The sequence below is a fragment of the Castor canadensis genome, chromosome 4 (genome assembly GCF_047511655.1).
Source record: "Castor canadensis chromosome 4, mCasCan1.hap1v2, whole genome shotgun sequence".
Taxonomy (NCBI): Eukaryota; Metazoa; Chordata; class Mammalia; order Rodentia; family Castoridae; genus Castor; species Castor canadensis.
Window position 1 is genome coordinate 177,127,860 of NC_133389.1, and position 22,659 is coordinate 177,150,518.

The 22,659-nt window shown below is 40.3% G+C and overlaps 1 protein-coding gene across 1 annotated transcript in view; it reads left to right on the top strand.

Moving 5' to 3' along the window:
* Positions 1-3,445: 3,445 nt before the first annotated feature.
* Positions 3,446-22,659, top strand: part of Psmd1 (proteasome 26S subunit, non-ATPase 1) — a 104,065-nt gene continuing 84,851 nt past the window's right edge. The window contains exons 1-7 of the mRNA XM_020156256.2: positions 3,446-3,626; positions 7,980-8,023; positions 9,203-9,276; positions 9,552-9,721; positions 13,602-13,807; positions 16,308-16,451; positions 18,532-18,758. Of these exons, the coding sequence (XP_020011845.2) occupies positions 3,611-3,626; positions 7,980-8,023; positions 9,203-9,276; positions 9,552-9,721; positions 13,602-13,807; positions 16,308-16,451; positions 18,532-18,758 (881 nt within the window). The 5' untranslated portion in view covers positions 3,446-3,610. The remainder of the gene's footprint in view (positions 3,627-7,979; positions 8,024-9,202; positions 9,277-9,551; positions 9,722-13,601; positions 13,808-16,307; positions 16,452-18,531; positions 18,759-22,659) is intronic.

Below are 22,659 nucleotides of genomic sequence, written 5' to 3' on the forward strand. Positions count from 1 at the left end.
GGAGTAGTTGCCTTCCTGGACATTCCCTGGGGGGAGAGAACCCAGTTCCTCCCACGGCTTCACGGATCCTTTTGTGCCTTAGTCTACCCAGACCGATTCCCTCTGACCAATCACCCACCCGTGGAAGGCCCGTGTCACTGGCTCCGGTCACACTTCTGCTCCCACAAATAAACGCTTTTACTCTAAAACCGTGTGTCGCGCGTGCAGTTTGGTGCGATCCGCGGCTTCCTGAGCGCCGCTCGCTCGGTGTCCCCCGCGGTGGCGGGCCAGGCGGGTCGGCCGCTCTGCAGGGCTGGGTGACACCCAAGCGCGGCTCGCGGGCAGAGCAGCGCTCCAACGCCTGCCCTGTCCTGCCCCAAACGCTGGGCTCAAAGGGCTGTCCCGATGAGCTCTTGTAAGAGCCAGGGGGTTAAACGTGCATGGGACGGGGGCGGAGGGTCCAGGGCGCAGTAGCCCCTGCCCTGTCCCCCGCCTGCTTGGAGTCTGCTGACCACCAGGGGGCGCTGCAGGAGAAGCTACGCTGCTCAAGGTCATGATCCGCCCACAGCTGAGCCCCTTGGGTCTTTGACATGGTTTTCGTGGCCCACCAAAATTTGCAGGGAGACAGCTGCTTGTGAGCAGAGAGCAGTCTGTAAGAATTCTTCCTGTGATTCCACCATGTCCTCAAAATTACAGCTCATTTGAGAGTCTCGGAGAGGGCAGGGGCTAAAGCCAGACGTTTGAGCGCTTATTTATTATCTACTACGTGTCTGACACTGCGCTAGTTACTATAGGGGATTTGCCCTGGAGTAGCTCCTGGTCCAGTTGGAACCAGGGGCAAGGAGATGTGATTATAGCTGTGTGAGGTAAAGGCTATGAGGGAGCACAGCTAGGGAAGATCAAAGAAGGCTTCCTGGAGGAGGAAGTGGAAGGAGAAGAGGAGCAGCAGCAGAAGAGATGGTGATTGGCTATACCTACTTTTGCAGGGTTGGGGATCAAACCCACCAAGCATGCGCACTTGACCACTCAGCTACATACTACTAGCATGAGTGAGGCCCTGGGTATGACGCTCAGCTCTTCTGGAGAAGGCCTTCTGTGTGGGAGGGTGGCCATCATGTCTCCAGCTTGGGTTTTGTGCTTGTCATTGTCACAACCTTCTGTGAGCCTTATATGAACCTGAACCTGTGAGATGGCTACAGGCAGGTGGCTTGGCCACAGACACCAGGCTGCTCCCCCCAGGACTGCGATCCCTCAGGGATGACTGTCCCATGCCTGTGTTTCTCCGTCTCCATTCTATTCTGCGCTCTTTAGCTAGAGCAATCTTTTCATAGCTCAATTCTGCTTCTTAAACCTGTCCCTCTGGGGCCTGATTCTTCACTTCTATCCACGCCCTTCTCATTCCCTGACTCCCTGTGAGACTGCAATGCTACCCATTGTATGGACAAGGTGGTAGCTCCTAAAATGTCCCCTATAGCCCTGCTCCCTCTCCTGAGCCCCAGATTCCCTCACCTACCAGGTGTCTCTGCTTGGATGATTCCCAGACTCCCTTAAACTCAGTGACCTCAGGACTGTAAGCATTGCCTGTAGACCCACACTTGTGTCTCTTCCCTCCCTGCTCTCAGTGTGGGTGAAGGGTATCCCTCAGCCACTGAAGCAGAAACCTGGGATGCCCTTGACTCTTTTCTTCCCTGTCACCCAATCAGCACCAGATCTTGTTTCTCTGCCACCTCTTCCTCCTTCTCTCTCTGTGCTGGGAATCAAACCAAGGGCCTCTTGCATGGTAGGCAAGTACTTCACCACTGAGCCACACTCCAGCCCCTGAGCTACTGTCTGCTTACACAGAGCTTGCTTCACCCATCTCCATTACCTGTTGGCACTTGTTTGTGACTCCTTTAGGGGTTTGGGACACACAAGTATGTTTATATGAGGGATTCACGAAAGACCCTCTGTAGAGGCTCAATCTGCTTGTCTTTTAGGAACACCTCCTTGGGCAGTGACTTTCAAAAGTATTTAGTAACCATATGTAATGTTTTTAACAACCATAGTTTATGAATAGTCAATTTTTTAAAAAATTCACAGTTGACTGTGTCACCAGTCATATTGAATTCACTGGCAGCTACACAACACTGACTTGTGCCACAGGGTTAGACTGTTTTGAGGTAGCTGCAGAAATGTTCAATCATTGCTATCCAAAGAGTACCTTGATGATGCAGAGCTAGTGTCTTAAAAAACAGCTTGCCACTAATCTTTGTCAAGATTTTTCTCAGTAGTGAATATTGAAGTAAATCTGGCTATTAAAGCTGGTATAAGACTGCAAGTGACAGTCAAAATTGTCATTTTTAAATTCATGAAAATATATTAGAAACCAGGAATCCATTGCTAGAAGGGGAGGGAGGCACTGGCTAAGTGGAAGGAAAGAGCTGGTGATATTGTTTTCCTTTTTGGCAGACTTTTCACTATATATCTTTTTTTTTTTTTTTTGGTGGTACTGGGTTAGGGCTTCATACTTGCTAGCCACACCTCCAGCGCCACTATATATCTTTTTATACTTAGGATTTTTTTGAAACATGTAAGTATACAGTATTAGCTATCCCAAAAGTAAATTTAAAAAATCTTTGTTCAACTTTATAATGGACGGATTACTGATGGATTCATTTTGATAATAAAACATTTCTCTGTGAGGTTTCTTTTAAAGACAGACTTTGTTTTTTAAAAGACTGGAAAATCAGCTGGGCGGTGGCTCACACCTGTAATCCCAGCCACTCAGGAGGCAGAGATCAGGAAGATCGCAGTTCGAAGCCAGCCTGGGCAAACAGTTCGCCAGACTCAAACTAGAAAAACCCTACCACAAAAATTTGGGCTGGCGGAGTGCTCTGAGTTCAAGCCCCAGTACGGAAAAAAAAAATTGGAAAATCAGGCTGGGGTGTGACTTAAGTGGTAGAGCACCTGCCTAGTAAATGTGAGGCCCTGAGTTCAAACCCTAGTACCTCTGAGAAAAAAGAATTGGAAAATCACTTTCCTTTCTTTTTTCTTTTAAGATAGGGTCTCATGTAGCTCAGGCTGGCTTCACTCGAGATCCTTCTGCCTCAACCTGGAAAGTCACTTTTCTAAGAAAACACTCTGTCACACCCCCATCTCCCAATCTTGACTTGATGCAGTAAGACTGCCAACACAGCAGGAGGCGCTGCGGCAGCTACTCACGCTTTCCTTACACCCTTTCTCTCCGCGATGGCGGGTGATGATAGGGTCCTCTTTTTGCAGGAATGGCCATTCTGAAGCCTGATGCCAGGTGCAGAACAGCGTACCCAGCCTGCAGAAGCGCTGACCTCCAAGAGGCCTGTGGGAAACAATGGCACCTTTTTGTACTGTTTATCATGGAAGAGGGAGTCGGCGGCGGCGCGGAAGACCCAGAGGGGTAGAGAATTCGCGCCTGGAGACAGGCGGAGCGGCGGGCAGCCCTGGGGCGGGCGGGGTCTTAGGCCAGAAGCGAGCCGGCGGCCTGAGCAGGCGACTGACTGAGCGCACACCGGGAGAGCCAGGAGGTGCGGCGGAGCGAAGAGGCCCTGATCTGACAGATACTCGGCGCGGCGAGGACAGCGAGCGAGCGGACGGGCGAGTGCGGGGCTCAGCCATGATCACCTCAGCGGGTGAGTGCCGCCGGGAGCGGCGCCCCACGGAAGGAGCCGCAGCCGCGCCGGCTTTTAGCTGAGTCAGGGCCGGTGACTGGGCACCTCCGGGCGGAGCGCCGGCCTGCGCGGCCCCTCGGTGCCCAAGGCCCACGCCGGGTCGGGGGCTGCGAGTCTGGTCCGGTCACTTGCAGGTCCCTGCAGCTTGGAGGAATGGAGCCGGGTCCACCGCCTCGGCATCTTTCCGCAGCCACACCCCCGCGCCCGGACCCGAGGGGCTTCCTGGGCCGGCCCGGGACCTCGAGGGGGCTTTCTTTCTTCTGTTCTCTGGCTCTTGCCGTGTGAGGCCGTTTGACCCCAGCCCTTCCCCGAGGGTGGCTGTGGTGGGCTCCGTGACAAGGCAGCCCCCCTGGCCGGGCAGCCTAACTGTCCTACATAGGTGCTCTGGATCCGAGATGCATTTTCCTTAGAGTGAAATCCGAAACTAGTTTTGAGATGGGTCAGATCTGGATTTAAAGTACTCAGTTAGGCACCCGGAGAACTTTGTTCGCTGAAGGCAGCACCCCGAAGACAGCATTATGCCGATAGCCAGCTTCTCTCTCTGAGGTGAGGTGCTCCGTAAACAGGCTGCATTTGAGAAAGAAGTGATGGACCTAGGGAGCGCGTTTCACGCGTCTACAGTTACCACGTAGATCCTGGTAGTGACGTTTGGAGTGGGACAGCAATGGAGATCAAGGTTTAAGTGGAGGTTTTGAAGCGCCCCACCACAGCCTGATTTGGATGTAGCTGTCCAGGGCCTTGGCGCTTTTCTTTATTGACCCCGTACATTTCCCTTTCCTGTCCGCTTTACTCTGCCCTCGTCCCACAGGTATCTTGCTGTAAACAAACTGGTGACCAGAAGACACTTAAGCTATATGGTAGGGAGCGCCAAATCATTTTTGTGAGGATTGGTTAAGGAAATTGGTGGAGGTGCTAAGAGACATAGTTACTGAATAGCTGCCACCTGTACCTGGAGTTACACTTTTGTCACCACAGGATGCAAGTGATGGAGAGATGAATTTTAGGTCAGTAAAAGGAAGAGCTTTTTCCAGTTGGTGCATCCTAAAGATAAACACTGAATTTCTTACCTCCTGTAAATGTAGGCCTCATTCTACTTCAGATCCATGCACTACCTCTGGCTCCAGTATATGGCTACCTTCAAGGTGTGGGCTTCACCCAACACAGAAGTTTTCTGGATGCTTAAATGAATACAGTGGACCCACTTCATTTCTTTCTTGGCCCAAAACCCCCTTCTTGCCTAGGTTACTTTTTAAGATTTTGGTTTTTCTCCCAATACTTCTGGTAGTCCATTCTTCTAGTTTTCATTTTAAAGTTTTAATCGCATGGTATTTCTTTACCTAAAATTCCCCACTGTTTCCATAATGTTTAGAGTAAAATCCAGACTTGTAGTGCTCTCTTCTTCACTACACCGAAATCACATGGGCCTTTTAGTTCAATTTATCCCCTATTTAAGGACCCTTGTACATTCTATTCCCTTTCTACACTTTTCTTTCTCAAGTTGTCTGCTAGGTTCTTACTCATCAGTCTTCACTGGCCACTCTGTTAAGACATGCTGACTCTCTCCTTTCAAGCTGCCACCTCTCCATCACATTTACCTTGTTTGTTTACTTGCTCATCTTTCCCTGGTAGAATTTGTTTCCACAGTTCTTAGAACTCTGCTGAGCACATGGCAGAAATTCTAAATATCCTTTGACTGAAGAATAAGCCAACCAATCAAATCAGTGTTAGTCCGTAGAGTTTTTAAAGTAGAGGCCGAAAGAGCACTTGGTGAGAATATAATAGAATTCAAACCTCCTTATGGTAGTAGGTCTAATGGTTTCTGAGGTCCTACCCTGATATCCTGTGATAATATAGTACGTATTTGTAATTATCATTTGTTAAGTTGTGTCTGATTACTTGTCAGCTTCTGCTCCAAACTTTTTGTCACTTTGTTTCCTGTCTAGCTCATACTGACTTGAGATCTGTCCCAGGTGCTAAACAGGCCAGGGTCATGGTTCTGATGTGTCACTTAATTCATTTATTCATTAAGCACTTGCTAGTCACTGAAAACAGTTCTGAACAAGAGGCTAGTGGGTACTGTTAATTTTTTTCAAGAGGTTTGACTAGCAAAGGGAGTGGAGAGACAGGTGCTTGTTTATTGGAGAGATGTGTGAAATTGCACGGGTTGGATTTAACATAATAAAAGCAACAGAGGATTAGTGTGACAAAAGCTGTGAAACAATAATTTCTTCTTTTCCTGATCCCCAGAGGCAACCATTTCAACTTCCAAGTGCTGTTTTCTGGAGCATACCTCCATATTGATAAATAATATTCAAATATTGCTATAAGTTGATACAACAATTTTAGACAGTAGCTACAGAGCTCCTATTATGGCATAAAATTTTATTTATTTATTTATTTTAGCATTCTTAGGCCTTTCCCATTCCTCCACCCATCCAAAGAGGAGTTCCGTTTTGTCTTTAAATGGGGATGTTAGTATAGAAAGTATAGAGTATTTTATTTAGTTGTGTTCCTCAGCCAGAGGAACAAATTAATCTCAAGTGAAACTAAACAGAAGAGTATAAAAGTCCATCTCCTCTTTTGGTAAAAGTTATTCAAATACTCTGTTGATTAGTGATAGTTAATCAGCATTTTTACTATTAAGTATTCTGTTTACGATCAGTTCTGGTCACATAAACCATTCTGGTCTATCATCTATTCCACATTAATAATTTGCCATTTTTCCACTGATTACATTGTTTTTAAAGAATGGAAATGTTTTAATAGTCGATTGGCATTTAATGGTTAAAATGATTACATTTTTAATTTATGTCTACTCCATGCTTCCTGTTCAGCCTCTCCATTCTGGACATGTCCTGCCAATATAGAGTATCAAGTTCTTTCTTAGTTTGCTTTTGGGATGGTGGTGTGCTCTAGTTTTGCTTGCTAGACTTTGTACTCTTTTATTTATGTCTCCCTAAAATCTGTTAAAACTATTTGACAAATCAAATAGCTTACCAGTTAGAAATGGCTACATTTACTAACTAAAATTGCCTTGATAATCAAATCAGTTTCAACTCTGTTCCAGAATGATCCTAAAACCTACGTGGGAAAAAGCAATACAAAAAACCTATATGGAATCATTTGAGGGTATGAGGTTTCCTTTATGGTAAAAAGAAAAAATTTCCCATAATCCCTTTGACATGACTGTATTTCAAAGTCCATTCTTTTAGAGAGGTCAGTTATTTCTTTTACTGTGCTGTGTTACTGCGAACACTTTGAGACCTTTCAGATAGCCATATAGGGAACAATGAGCTTGGGTAATGGAGTTCAGGATGAGTAAGATTGCTCATCATTTAGTGAATCTTCTTCCTTGTTACTTATGATGAAGGAGGTGCCTATAGCTCCCAGCTGTAATCCTAGCTACTCAGGAGACAGAGATCAGGAGGATCATGGTTCAAAGCTAGCCCAGGCAAATAGTTCTGTGAGACCCTATCTTGAAAACACTCAACACATAAAAGGGCTGGTGGAGGGGCTCAAGTGGTAGAGCACCTGTACAGCAAGTGTGGGGCCCTGAGTTCAAACCCCAGTATCCCCAAAGGAGGAAAAAATGATAACCTCGAAATAATTTTATTACTCTGTTGAGTTGGATGACTAAATATATTTTTATTCCTAAGCAATTTTATAATTGGTTTATTTTGTGTGAATAAATTATATTCTAAAATTGTATGGGAAAGTTTCTCATTTTGTTCAGTAAATTAGGTCAGTGGTTCTCAAACATATAGTGAGCACAGAATCACAGGGAGACCTTATTACTGGGTCCCAACCCCATATTTTCTGATTCAGAAGGTCTGGGGGGAGACCAAGAATTTGCATTTCTTAACAGGTTGCCAGATAATGCTAATACTGTTGTCCTAGGGACTATACTTTGAAAACCATTGAATTAGGCAAAAGGGAGGGGGATGGGGGGATAGCTATAACTATATATCATGAGGGTTTTATAACATAGTTAATTCTTCAGCTTCAAAATACAAACCTCTGCAGTTTTATCTCTTAGTGAAGTCATCCCTAAAATGAACTTATTTTTCCCCGTTTGTTTGTTTGGTTTTTGGTGGTGGTGGAGTGGGGTGGGTGTTGAAACAGGTTCTAGCTCAAGCTGGTCTAGAACTTGCTTTGTAGCCTAGGCTGGCCTCAAGCTCAGGATGTTACTGCCTTAGTTTCCCAAGTGGTAAGATTATAGACATGTGCCATCACACCCAGTATCTAACGGTCATGTGTTTTGACCACGTGTTAATTTCTATTTGAGCATGTTTTATAATTTTTTTTGTCTTATAGCTGGAATTATTTCTCTTCTGGATGAAGAAGAACCACAGCTTAAGGTATGAGCTGAAGAAAAGTTCACTAAGCTTATAATGAATTCTATGAAACATTTTGGATTTGTGATACCTGTACATTTTCTTTCACTTAAAATAGCCATCCTACATAGTCTGTAGCCAGTCATTGGAACCTAGCTAGAGAGGGCAGTATTTTGGAAACAGTAATTGATTTTCCTTGAGTTTGACATAGCTAAGGCAAAGAAACCTCAGAGTAGCATTTGAATACCCTCCATTCTCTTTTCTTTTCTTTCTTACAGTATTAGAAGTTGAACCCAGGGCCTCACACATGCTAGGCAAGTGCTCTACCATTTGAGCTACATTTCTAGGCCTCCCCCCGCCCCCCGTTTGAAAAAAAAAACTTTTGGCAGTACTGGGATTTGAACTCAGGGCTTTGTGCTTCCTAGGCAGGCACTTTATCACTTGAGCCATGCCCTAGTCCTTTTTGCTTTTAAGTGTTTTTCAGATAGGGTCTCAAATTTTTGCCCAGAGCCAGCCTTGAACTTTGATCCTACCTATGTGTAACTGGGATCACAGGTGTGTACCACCACACCTACTTTGGTTGAAACAGGGTCTCCTTAATTTTTGCCTGTGCTGGCTTCAAACTGTGATTCTCCTGATCTCTTCTGAAGTAGCTGGGATTAGACATGCATCACCATGCTTAGCCTCTATTTTTTATTTTGTTTTTGAGCCAGGGTCTTGCTACCTTTGCTTGTGCTGGCCTCAAACTGCAATTCTTCTGTCTCAGCCTCCTCCCACGTAGCTGGGATTACATGTATGAACCCTAACTCCTGGCACCCTTCAGTTTATCTGCAGAAAGCACAAAAAGTTGTTTCCTCTGTACCACATATTTAAAGTTACTTTCATTTGACAAAAATTTGGAATGTACTCAAGTGGATCTAGACACATGTATTCATATACATACAAACTAGCAACCTAGAGGCCTTCTATACCTCCAAAGAAGGGAGAGGTTTATTATCATAAGGAATGACAGTATGTTTATGAAAACAGAAAGGAATGTATAAATCCAAGAAAAAGAAGTGTAAGCTAGTCGGTAAATTTCTGTTTGTCATAGATTAAAAGTTTTAGTGACAGTTACTGAGAATTTGGACATTGATTTGTTGGACATTGTTAAGGAAGTGGTAAGTCTATCTCAAAACAGAATTTTGGTTTTGTCTTTTACAGGAATTTGCACTACACAAATTGAATGCAGTTGTCAATGACTTCTGGGCAGAAATTTCTGAGTCTGTAGACAAAATGTAAGAAACATTTATTTCTACACGTTCAAATAAGGTAGATCAGCTTTAATTGTCTATAGATGTGAGTCTCAATGATTCATTTAGAAATTTACTGCTAAATTGTGGCCTAAATAGTGAAAGTGAGTGCGTGTGTGGTGGTGCTGTAGTTCGAATTCAGGGCTTTGCATTTCCTAGGCAGTCACTCTACTGCTTGAGCTGTGCCTCCTGCCCTAGATTTGGGATTTTTAAGGGAAACCACAGCTTAAACAAGGCCTGTCTTTCCTGATTTCTTTCAGAGAAGTTTTGTATGAAGATGAAGGTTTCCGGAGTCGGCAGTTTGCAGCCTTGGTGGCATCTAAAGTATTTTATCACCTGGGGGCTTTTGAGGAGTCTCTGAATTACGCTTTGGGAGCAGGTGACCTCTTCAATGTTAATGATAACTCAGAATATGTGGAGACTATTATAGGTAATGACCTTCCATCTGATAAGGGTATATCTTGTGGTTGCCTTCTTGTCCCCGTATATACAGATTTTTTTTCTTTCTTTCTTTTTTTTTTTTTGCAGTACTGGGGTTTGAACTCAGGGCCTACACCTTGAGCCACTCCACCAGCCCTTTTAGCCCTTTCTTGTGAAGGGCTTTTTCGAGATAGGGTCTCTCGAACTATTTGCCTGGGCTGGCTTCAAACCTCGATGCTCCTGATCTCTTCCTCCTGAATAGCTAGGATTACAGGTGTGAGCCAGGTGCCTGACTTCAAATTTCATTTTAATTGGAAGTTCATAAGCTTTATATAGGCTAAGTTTTTAATTTACCTCTAACTGAGTGCTAGCCATCTCAGTGATTATGGTTATCCCTAGTTCAGGGGACAGTTTGGTACAATGATTAAATCAAATTATTATGATGAACAGAAATGAAATGATACCGATTTATATGGTTGTTTCTTTTTGGGTTTTTTTTTAATGTATTGTCTCACTATATAGCCCAGACTGGCCCCAAAATATGCTAGCTTCCTGCCTCCTGAGGGCACCAGGCATGCACCATCACACTCAGTTCATTTGTTTATTTTTGAAGTGAGAGGAGGGGATTGTTAGTTTTTTTTTCACTATAACAAATACCTGACATAATCAACTTGTAATGAGAAAGGGTTTATTTTGACTCACAGTTTTTGAGATCTTAGTCCATGATCATTTAGACCTGCTGTGAGACAGCAAGCACATCATGGTGGGGAGTACACAGTAGTGCAAAACCACTCACCTTATTCTAGACAGCAAAGGAGACGGGGAGAGAGGAATGGTCTGAGGTTCTCCTGCTGTAGTGCCAAGGGTATACCCTAGTCACTTAACCTCCCACTAGGTCTTGTCTCTTAAATATTCCTCTACATAACTAAGAGCACCAAGCTAGGGGGGAAAGCCTTAACACATAGGCCTTTGGGGGACATTCTGAACCAAAACTGTTGCAGAGAGTAACTCACAGGCAAGGCTTTGGATTCTCTAGGCTTTGGGGTTTTGTATTTCAACCAAAGTTGTAAATTCAAGCGACTACATAAGGCTTTCTTTGTTCAAATAAGGATCTTGTAACTTTAAAAAAGTGCTTGAGAAGTCTTATCTAGTAGTTGAAGGAAGGTGCTGCATGCCCTTCAGACATGTCTTTATGACCATCAAGCTTGGAGTGATAGTTTTCTGTCAAGAATGTATAGTACAGGTATTTTGCATTGTTGATTAAGAGGAGATCTGCAGGCCAGGCACTGGTGACACACACCTGTAATCCTAGCTACTTGCGAGGCTGAGATTGGGAGGATCTAGATTTGAGGCCAGCCCAGGCAAATAGCTTGCAAGACCCCATCTCCAAATTAACCAGGGTGGGCTGGCAGAGTGTCAGGTGATAGAGTGCCTGCCTAGCAAGCGTGAGGCCCTGAGTTCAAACCCCAGTACCACAAAAATAAATAAATAAATAAATAACCAGAGCAAAAACAGATTGGAGGCATGGCTCAAGTGGCATAGTGCCTGCTTTGCAAGCATGAAGCCCTGAGTTCAAACTGCAGTCCCACCACAAACAAAAAAAAAAAGGAAATCTGTATTATTCATCTGAACCCTTAAAAGGAGAAAATTGGTATTCTCTTTAGAAATTAGCAAATGTTGGTATAAAAAGAGGTTCCTTTAAATGTCCTTGAAGTTCTAAGTAGGATTTTTTTGTTTTGGTTTTTTGAGACATGGTAGGAGTGGCAGAGGGGTTGCTATTTTGCCCAGGCTGTCTTTGAACTTAGCCTTCCTACCTCAGTCTCCCAAGTAGCTGGAATTATAAGCATGTCTCACCATGCCTGGCTTCTAACTAGGGTTCTTTGTTCACATTTAAGCTATTTTTTAAATCTGTGAATCTTTTAGGAAGAAGAGATAGTTTTAAAGAATAAACCATATTTGAAACCAGAGCACTGTCTTCACACTAAGTTAAAAGTGAGGGGTTACTTATCTCTTTTCTATTATTGGATGAATTTTTTGATGAATATTTATAATTTTTTCCAGCAGTGATCTGCAAGTGCTTGAATTGCTACCAAAGTACTTTGAAATAGTAGATGCTTTCCCTGTCTCTAAACACTGTGTATTGTCTTAGCTTATGAAAGGTGATTGTTGATAAAGAGACCAGTTATGTTTGCTTTTCTTTGAGTGGAAGTAGGGTTCGCCTTTCTAGTTTCTAGGGTGGAATGTTTTAAGTGTCAGGGAGACTTGTGACATGGTATACAGAGTAGAATTGAAAGGCTTCCTAGAATCTTAATGAATTGCATAAATACCACATCCACTACATTTTACTGGGAAATTTTCTCCAAGTATGGTAAGACTTTCACCAGGAATGAGACTTGATTCTAGACTTTAGTTACAACATAAACCTGTACTATAGTTGTAATATAAAGTTGGTGAGTGAGAATATGAATGTTACTTGAAACTTACATCATGTAAGGAAAATTTCCTAAATGTTCTAATTCTATAGTTGGTTGAAAAGTCACGTTAGGACCTGATGAAAATTTTCTACAACCACGATTGCTTAATGTCTGTTCTATAACTGTTACTTTGTTTTTATTTATTGGACCTGAATTTTTGTGGTTCTACCTCTATGAACTCTGAATGGGGCATATTCCAATTTAAAAAAATCCACTGCTCCCCCTGAAATATACACTCATTGAACATGGACCAACTAGTGGGCCAAGAGTTCCTATGCTGGTTCAAATTATTTGTTTTCTAGGGTTGTAGTTTAGAACTAATTAATTTCATCCTACTCCCCTTTCTTTTCTTTGAAAGAGGGAGAGACAAGTCAATGAGTTATAGAATAACTAGCATATATGTCACGTGTCATGGGTGACTGTTTATGTTCCTTATAAAGGTAGAAGAAGGTTTGGGGAAATGCCCTTTTTTGGTTGTACATTTTAAGCTTAAGGTGTGATTCCAAAGAAATGCAACTAACTTGCAAATAAATTGTAGTTTCTCCCCAAACCCAAATCAGCTCTCCCCATCTACCCAAATCATTGTGAAATGTGGCAAGTCAGATTGAGCACATACACTGTTGCATGAATTTTCAGACACCTTCCTGGGGGAAATAGGTTCCACCTACTTTACATGAGTCTGTGAATATGTCATCTGGTTTGCTACGATTGCTGGAAGAGTAATTGCTGGCAATCTTTGGAATTGCCTTTTGAACCTGTGGCACTGTTAGACTATGATGATTTAAACAGTCCTTACTTTAACATGCTAATAGTTTCTTTAATGTGAAGAAATCTAACATTTCTATGTGATAATTGCTCTAATAGGCCTTTTAAAGTATCCTCAGTAATGGCAGTGTTAGGTTTTTGAAAGGAAAATAGTCAGCAACTGTTTATAGCCAACTGTTTTGGATAAACAAGCAGCTTAATCAAGTAAAGTAATGTAATTTTGGTAAAAATAGAGTGACAAGATAGAAATTTTTTTTTTTTTTGTGGGATTGCACTTGCAAAGTAGCTGTCTACTACTAAGCCACACCTCCAGTCCATTTTGCTCTGGTTATTTTGGAGATGGGGCTTTGGGGTGTTCTCACGAACTATTTGCCTAGACTGGCCTTGAACCACAATCCTCTTGTTCTCTGCCTCTCAAGTAAGCTGGGATTCACGTGCGAGCCATCAGTATCTGATAAGCCTTACTGGAATTGGTGTGTAGTCCTTTCTTATCACTATTATAAAAAGAATAGTTTTAATAAATATAAATTCTAACATTTTTTGAAGTTTTTTGGTTATCTTGTAAGTATATGTAATTATAGATGTAGACATTGTCCCTTTTGGTAGTTTAGTCCAATTTACAAGGTAATCAGTTATTTTATTTTTCCATAGCAAAATGCATTGATCACTATACCAAGCAGTGTGTGGAGAATGCAGATTTGCCTGAAGGAGAAAAGAAACAAATTGACCAGAGATTGGAAGGCATCGTGAATAAAATGTTCCAGCGATGTCTAGATGATCACAAGTATAAACAGGCTGTCGGCATTGCTTTGGAAACTCGGAGACTAGACATCTTTGAGAAGACCGTACTGGAGTCGGTAGGTAGATGCTGCCATTTTAAAGCTTGTTATTGATGATTGATGGGGGTCACAAAGCAGATTGTTCAAACTGAAAAACTAGTGGGTAGTAAAAGGAAAACCTAGTTTAGAAAAAATAAGATGCTCTTTTTTTTCAAAAATTGTACATTTATGTATGATCTTTGGCTGCATTTTGTGTTCATAGACCATCTGCTTTTATCTTGCCACATTTCTTTATTCCATTGAGGTATTTCATGGGGAAGTTGTACTAATTACTCTGCCCCTTTTAAGAAGAGTGTATTTATAAACTACTATTATGATGTACTTATTATGGTTAAAACTATGAACTAGGTTCCAGATTTAAGATTCCAGTAATTAAGACAACACCACCCAGAGTGGTCAGGAAGGTGTAAGGCTGAGTCAAGTAGACATTGTTCTGCAGGCCGCCTTTGCCTCACCACCTCTCCCTCCATGAGTTAGTTCTCTGTACTTTAGCCATTTTGGACTTTTTTCATCTCCCTGTCCTACCCCCCTTCTTTGCTAAAAATACCCTTTCTTCACCTGCTTCATTCCTGTGCATGATCAGAGCACAGCTCAACTATTAGTTACTAGCAGAGCTTTCTAACAATACCCATACCCTTCTGAACCCCTACTGCAAAGCCTAGGTCTACCTCTGTTGTTAATTCATGGAACCCTATGTTTTTTTCATAGTGTTCATCTTTTATAATTAATTTTTTATTAGGTAGTTAATGTCTGTCTTCCACCAGAAACTACCAGACTTTGTGCAATTTTTGTCACTGTATTCTCAAATCCTAAGTTGTAACTTAGCAGCAGTAGTAAGATTTGTTTAAATGAGTAAATGAATGAGTGGCCACGCTATAGAATGGTTCTTGTCTCACTCTCAGTTGTATTTTTGTGCAGTCATAGCCTCTCCTGTCTTCATGTGAATGAAATTAAAATATTTGCCTTCATTCATTCAACAAATGCTTTCTCCCCCATAGTGCTGTGGGTGGAACTCAGGCCTTGCATATGCTAGGCAAGCACCACAGAACTACATCCCCAACCACCAGCAGATACCTTCTGAATGCTCACTTGGTGTCAGATGCTGCTCTGCGCATTAGAGACACAGTGGCAAACAAGACCAACAAAGTTCTTGCCCAAATCAGACAGTGTATTGGACCAGTAAAATAAATAAATAAATCACTAAAAGGGTAACAGGTGTTTTTTTTTAAAAAATGAAGCAGACTAAGCAATTCTTACTATTTGTGATGTAACAATATCTTTAAATTGCATATTTTTTTTTAAAAAAATTGCCAGTCATACCCATAAAGTTAATTTCATTGCACACTAGTGAGTCATGACTTGCCTTTGAGATGCACTCCTGTAGTTTTTCAGTATGTTTGCTTATTTATGTCAAGGATTTTTATAGGATAGTATCTCAAATGTTAGGGGTGCTTATAAGAACCACAGGGTAGCTCAAGAGTTTCCTCATCGTCCAGAGTCAGACAGATGTAACAGTACTCCATGTTGAGTCTCTCAGACTGGAGAGAAATCTACCACATTCTGTTTCCTGGCCTTCCAGTGAATACAGGCAGTAAAGTTAGGAGGGAGCCTAGGAGCAAGGTGGAGGCAGAAAGTCTGCAACACATGCAATTGCAAAGCATGGCCATGTAGTGTATGGACAGTTGAACATACTTTTTTATAATTAACAGCATTACTCTGTATATGAATGCAGTTTAGTGTACTCATTTAGTGCTGATCCTGGGATATCACTAAATAGTAAATCATTTTTCAATCCATTTTTTCATGAAGATACAGAAATATATAATTCTTCTTTTAAGATTTCCCTCTAAGCCAGGTGTGGTCGTGCATATCTGTAATCCCAGCTCTCAGGAGGTGGAGGCAGGAGGGTGTCAAATTCAAAGCAAGCCTGGGACACTTTCCAAACAACAAAGACTGGTGGGGTACTTGCCTAGCATGTGCAAGGACCTAAGTTTGATATCTAGCACTGCAAAAAAAAAAAAAAGTTTCCCTCTAAAATGGTTTAAAATTTCAGGGTTTTTTTTTTTTTTTGCTACTGGGGTTTGAACTCAGGGATTTGTGCTTACTAGGCAAGCACTCTACCAATTGAACCATGCTTCCAGTGCTTTTGTTTTGGTTATTTTTCCCCAGTTACTGCAGGGGAGGGAGAGGAAGGGGGCAGCTTCAGACCAGGGTCTTCCTACCTGTGCCTTCCCTGTAGCTGGGATAACAGGTGTTATCCCACCTTGTTGGTTGAGGTGGCGTCTTCCCAACTTGGTACCTGGGCTGACCTTGACCACCTCCCGATCTCTGCCTCCCGAGTAGTTGTCATTACAGGTGTCATCCACTGTGCTGGATCCTAGGTTTTTATTGTTTAAGGAGTTGAAATCATTGGCTGCCCTGAATGACTAAAGAAGGTGGATTAAAATGTTTAAGTTTCTAAATAAGTATAATACTTCAGTAACTAGATAGTGATGTATTTTAAAATTATCTCTTTCAGAATGATGTCCCAGGAATGCTAGCGTATAGCCTCAAGCTCTGCATGTCTTTAATGCAGAATAAACAGTTTCGGAATAAAGTACTAAGAGTTCTGGTTAAAATATACATGAACTTGGAGAAACCTGATTTCATCAATGTTTGTCAGGTAATTACATTGTATTATATTACATTTTTCCATAGAGTGCCATGCCACATTACTCCATGTTACATTGCGCTTTATTAGTCTACCTTACTATAATACCCTCATACATGTATCTCTGTTGATCTTCAACCATTGCTGTGAAAAATAAGGTATGTGGTTTATATTCTTTCTTATTCAAAAGAAATGGAATCTGAGAGCACTAAAAATCTATCTTGTTATAATACATTCTTTATATGTATTCTCTTTTCATTTTGAAAATAGTCCAAGCATTTAAGGAACTTTTGGAAACAAGATTTAAAAAAAAGGTAGATGATACAAACAGTACTTACGCCATACTGTGTTATTCTCAAAAGAACTATGAAGGGTAGAAATTAGCTATGGGTTCATTACTCAGACACAACCAAATCATTTAGATATATTTTGTCTCTCTTCATGTACGATTTGCTTGTATAGAAAAAAACTTCAGTTTTTCCCTTTCCCTTCACCTGGGTCACTCCAAAGATGAGTAACTGTTTTTCCCACCTTATTGGCACATGTAGACCTATTGCATTCTTTTCAATGGCTGTATCACCCCCACTCAATTTATGATTTAACCTTGTATTTCCTTTTAGCTTTCTTTATATAGGATTTTGTAGTTTTGTTTTGAAATGATTTTTAGTAGTTTTAAAATAATTTTTTTGAAAACCTGTAGTTGAACCACACTCTTAGCCCTCTTGCCCTTTTCTTCTCTGTGTTTCAGAGTTTCAGTTCATTCTGATTTTTCTTTTTGGGTTTTTGTGGCGGGGGAGGGTACTGGGACTTGAACTCAGGACCGACACCTTGAGCCACTCCACCAGCTCTTTTTTTTGTGATGGGCACTTTCAAGATTAGGGTCTTGAGAACTATTTGCCTGGGTTGGCTTTGAACCACAATCCTTCTGATCTCTGCCTCCTGAGTAGCTAGGATTATACAAGTGAACCACCTGTGTCTAGCAGCAATTTCATTTCTTTTGTTTTCCTTGTATAACTTTTTAAAATTTTATCATATATTTTAAAAATGGACCTTTTAAAAAATATAGGCAACACATTCACATAATTTAAAAATCAAAAAGGACCATAGACTGTACGGGGAAAAGTCTTCCTTTTCCTTTTCTTAAGCTATGGAGGCAAGCAGTATCCATACAGTCTTCAGCTTAACATTTTTCCTTGTTCTAACTCCTCACAGACTCTTGTTGAACTTTTTCTTGATTGATTATTCAGTGTATGTACTTTGCCTTACTTTGTATTTTTTTATTGTTGTTGGTACTGGAGTTCAAATTCAGGGTCTCACACTTGCTAGGCAGGCACTCTACCACTTGAGCTACTCTGCCAGTGCCTTACTTAAGCATTCCCCTATTACTGGTCACTTACTTTATTTCCATTTTTTCTCATTCTTAATTTGTAATAACTTTGATTATATGTTTATCTTGAAGTTGAGTTACTTGTTACTTAAGGAAACAAGAAAACTTAAATTTAGTTCTTAAAAGAAAAATCATAACTTTATGAGAGGATAATTGTATTAAGACACATGGCAGATTTATAAGAGTAGGAAGAAAAATGCTTCAAAATGGTAATGTTGATCTCACTTGTCCTGGCCCAGCAACATATTGAAAATACAACATATTTAAAATGCAACTTATTTTCAATGAATGAATGAGTCCTACAATGTATGTAATACAGAAATACAAGGCAAGGAATATTTGGGTATGAATTATGGATAAGGCTTCCCTTAAAAAAGGGAGGATTCATTCAGCAAGTAGTATTCAATACTGCTAATTACAAGGCACAATTGTAGGACCTGTGTATATAATTAGTATGGATTTAAAAAAATTTTTTTTGTGGAAAGCAGATGCTATTTTCAGGAAAATTTCACCTGGTATTGGTTTCAGAAATAGATTGCTATACAATCTATTTGTATACAAATACAAAGGATTGCAGTTTAAATAGTCTCCTTCTCTTTGCCTGTGTTTTAAGGTGTCCTGTATTGTGGGCTGTTTGTCATGTTCTAAGTACCTTGCAGATAAAGGTTTTAGTTATTGTGTGCTTGTTCTTTATTTCCATTTCAGTGCTTAATTTTCTTAGATGATCCTCAGGCCGTGAGTGATATCTTAGAAAAACTGGTGAAGGAAGACAACCTTCTGATGGCTTATCAGATTTGTTTTGATTTATATGAAAGTGCTAGCCAGCAATTTTTGTCATCTGTAATCCAGAATCTTCGAACTGTTGGGACTCCTATTGCTTCTGTGCCTGGATCCACCAATACGGGTACTGTTCCAGGATCAGAGAAAGACAGGTATCAGTATCTTTTTCTGAATCAGAATTAACTGAACAATCTTTATTTCATTTTGGGAATAGGTATGTTAATTTGGATAGCACATTCTAGAAATAAATAAATTTAACCATTAGCTCTTATAGATTGTAAGGTTTTATGCCTTACATTTTGGTCTGTTTTCTACTAAGCTAGGCACAGGAAGGAAAACCAAAGAAATGGACCCTTCTAGGAAATAAAGAAGGGATTATCTGATAGAAAATGCTTGGTAGATAGCATGTGTAGTACTTAATCCAATATATTAAAAATTTTAGGTGGGGTAGGTGAGCTAACTGTTAGCTGGATCTGGGCTAGGTATTTGGAAAGTAAGAAGCATTTTCCTTTTTGTGCTTCTATTAAAACTAAGAACATAAATATCTTACTTATGTTCTTATCATAATACAATATTCAGTTTTATTTTTCTTTATTTCCTTATACATTTAGACCACCATCGAAAATGCTTATGTCTTATTTATACCTGCTTATTTTCCTTCCAGAGTTGTCCACACAGCAGCAAGCGTCATTCTTCTGAAAAGAATGGAAAGCTAAATAAGATGTCACTTTTCCTCTTAACTATAATACCTTCAAACAAAGTTCTAAGTCCTAAAAATGTCCTGGAAGTCTATTTAGTAGTCCCTCTGTAGCCACAGGTTCTGCATCTATGGATTGAGCCAACTGTGAATTGAAAATATTTGGGGAAAAATAGTTACATCTGTACTAGATACATATAGACTTTTCTTTTTTGTCATTCCCTAGACAATACAGTGTAGCAGCTATTTGCATAGCATTTACATTATATTCAGTAATAAGTAATTAAGTATAAGTAGTCTAAAGATGATTTAAAGTATACTGGAGGAGGATGTAACTTAGTTATATACAGTGACTATGCCATTTATGTAAGGGTCTGAGAATCCACAGATTTGATGTCTCCATAGGTTCGGAACCAGTCCCCTGTGGATAATGAGACTACTGTACCTGATCTGGTCTCTGTGTGCTTTACTTCTTCTCTTTCTTCTTCACTGACTGCCTTAAAACTCACAGTGCTTCTTGCTGGTCCTCAAAGACACCAAAAATATTTCAACCTCAGTAAGGCTTTGAGTTTCAGTTTTTATTATTTTTTCCCTTTATTTTTATTCTTCTTTTGGGGGGGGGGCTCCTGTTACAGGATGTCTGATATCTCTATCAGCTCAATTTCTGTCTTTTGACTTGGTTTCTGTTTCAATTTTTTTTCTTTTAATTGACTGATAATTTAAATACAGTAAGATGCACATATCTTAATAAGTTCAGTGTAATTTGACATTATAAACACCCATGTAACCAACACTTCTCTACCATCCTGGGAACTTTGTGCCCTTTGAACTTAATCCACTGTCCCCAAGGATATTATTGTTTTGATTTCTATCACTGAAGATTAGTTTTATCAATTATTAAAAGTCATAAAAATGGGATCATGTAGCATGTATTCCTTTGTTTCTGGCTTTTTTCACTCAACATAATGTTTGTGAGCTAAGTTTTGGGATGAATTAGTAACTGATTCTTTTTCACTGAGTAGAATTTCATTGTATGAGTATACCATAGTTTATCCATTCTTCTGATGGACCTTAGGGTCATTTCTGGTTGTTTAGCTGTTATGAACAAAGCTGTTGAGAACATTCTTTATAAGGTTTCTTTGTGGACAGATGCTTTGATTTCTCTCAGGTATATACCTGGGAGTGGAATAGCAAAATAATAGGGTATGTGTTTAACTTAGTAAGAAACTGCCAAACTTTTCCAGTGTGGCTGTACCATTTTACCTTCCCATCTGCAGTGTCTGAGCATTCCAGTCGTTCTGCATCTTTGCTATTAGTGCTACTGATCTTTTAAATATTACTCCTTCAGTTCGTTGTTTCTTTGTGATTTTAATAGAAATCACTTGTTAAGACAAATGTGTCATGAATATTCTCCCAGTTTTTGGCTTGTTTTCTTTTTCTTTTGCTTGCTTGTTTGTTTTTTAATTTTTGTGTTTTGAGACATGGCCATACTAGTTAGCTCAGGCTGCCTCAAACTTACCATCCTTCTTCCTCAGCCTCTGAAGCGCTGGGATTACAGGTGTATGCCACAATGCTTTGCAGAAATTTTTATTTTGGGGGTCCATTTTTCCATTTTGGAATCCCATTTAAGAGTTCTTTGCTAGACTCAAATGGTTGCAGATAAATACTGCTGTGCTTTCTTTTAGAAAGTATATAACATTAGGTTTTATATTTAGATCTTGTATATGGTATGAGGTAGAATACATGATTTATGTATTTTTTTTCCATATAAATATCTAATTGTTCCATCACCATTTGTTTAAAAGACTATCCTTTCCCTGTTGTATTGCCTTGGAATCTTTGACGCAAGTCAGTGTACAATGTATATGTGTTGTTAGATTTTTGTTGTTGTTCTTTGTATTGATCTATTTTTCTTTCCTTATATCAGTACTACTTACTTTATTAATAAAGATTATGGCAAATCTTGAAATCAGATAATGGGCCGGGCACCAGTGGCTCACACCTGTAATCTTAGCTACTCAGGAGGAAGAGATCAAGAGGATCATGGTTCAAAGCCAGCCTGGACTGCCTATTTAGTTCGTGAAAACCCATCACAAAAGGCCTGGTGGAGTGGCCCAAGTGGAAAGAGTGCCTGCTTAGTAAGCGTGAGGTCCTAAGTTCAAACCTCAGTGCTGTCAAAAAAAAAAAAAAATCATGTTATAAGACTTTTTTCCCCATGCTGGGAATGCCATGCATTCTAGGCAAACACTCTACCACTGATCTACATTCCCAGCCCTCAGACCTACAGTTATAATTTTTTTTCAAGATTGCTGTGGGTATTGTAGTTCTTTCACATTTCTGAGTCTCTGGTAATTCCATTTGGATTCAGGTTGAGTCTCTCAAATTTGGAGCACATTGAAATCCTGACAGTGCTGAGCCTGGAATCCATGAACATGGCACTCATCCTCATTTATTTAGGTTTTCTTTAATTTTCTCAGCAGCATTTTGTAGGTATCAGTGCAAAGATCTTGTATATCTTTACTTAAATTCCTTGTATTCTTGAATATATTATGCTCTTTGATGCTGTTGTAAGGGGTATTTTTAAATTTCCATTTCTAGTTTTTTTGTTGTTGTTGCTACTATGTGGAAATACAAGTGATTTTAGTATATTAACATTGAATCTTGTAAAATCACTCTTCAGCTTTAGAAAATTTTAAGAAATAGGACCATTTGCAGAATTTTCTATATAAGAGTCATGTCAGCTGCAAATAGAGACCACTTTACTTCTCCCAATCTAATCTTTAAACCTTACTCCCACCTGGTTTTTCTGCACTTGAGCCAACTCCCCAGCACCTTTCTGCTTTAGGTTTTTCTTGAGGGGAGTACTAGGAATTGAACCTAGCTCCTCATACTTAGTAGGCAAGCACTCTACCACTTGAGCTATGCCCCCCAGCATCTCTGCTTTAGTTATTTTTTGAATAAGGTCTTGTTTTAATCCCTGGGCCAGCCTGAACCTTGATTCTGTGTACCTGGGATGATAGGTGCATGCCAGCATGCCCAGATTTTTATTGGATAAGATGAGATCTAGTGAAATTTTTGCCCTGGCTGGCCTTGAACCTTGATCTTCCTGATTTCCAACTCCTCTGAGTAGCCAGGTTTATAGGCATGAGCCACCACACCTGACTGGTTTATTTCTTTTTTATTGAAAACTTTTCTTCTTGCCTTCTTTTTTTTAAGGCATTATGTGTTGTTATTTGCTGTCCTGTTCTTTCTAAGTTAATCTTCATATCTGAAATGATAATTTTTTTCTCTTTCTGATTTTTACTAGTTCCATTTTAATTTCTGGCTTTCCTAATTCTAATTTTCTTTTTAATCTT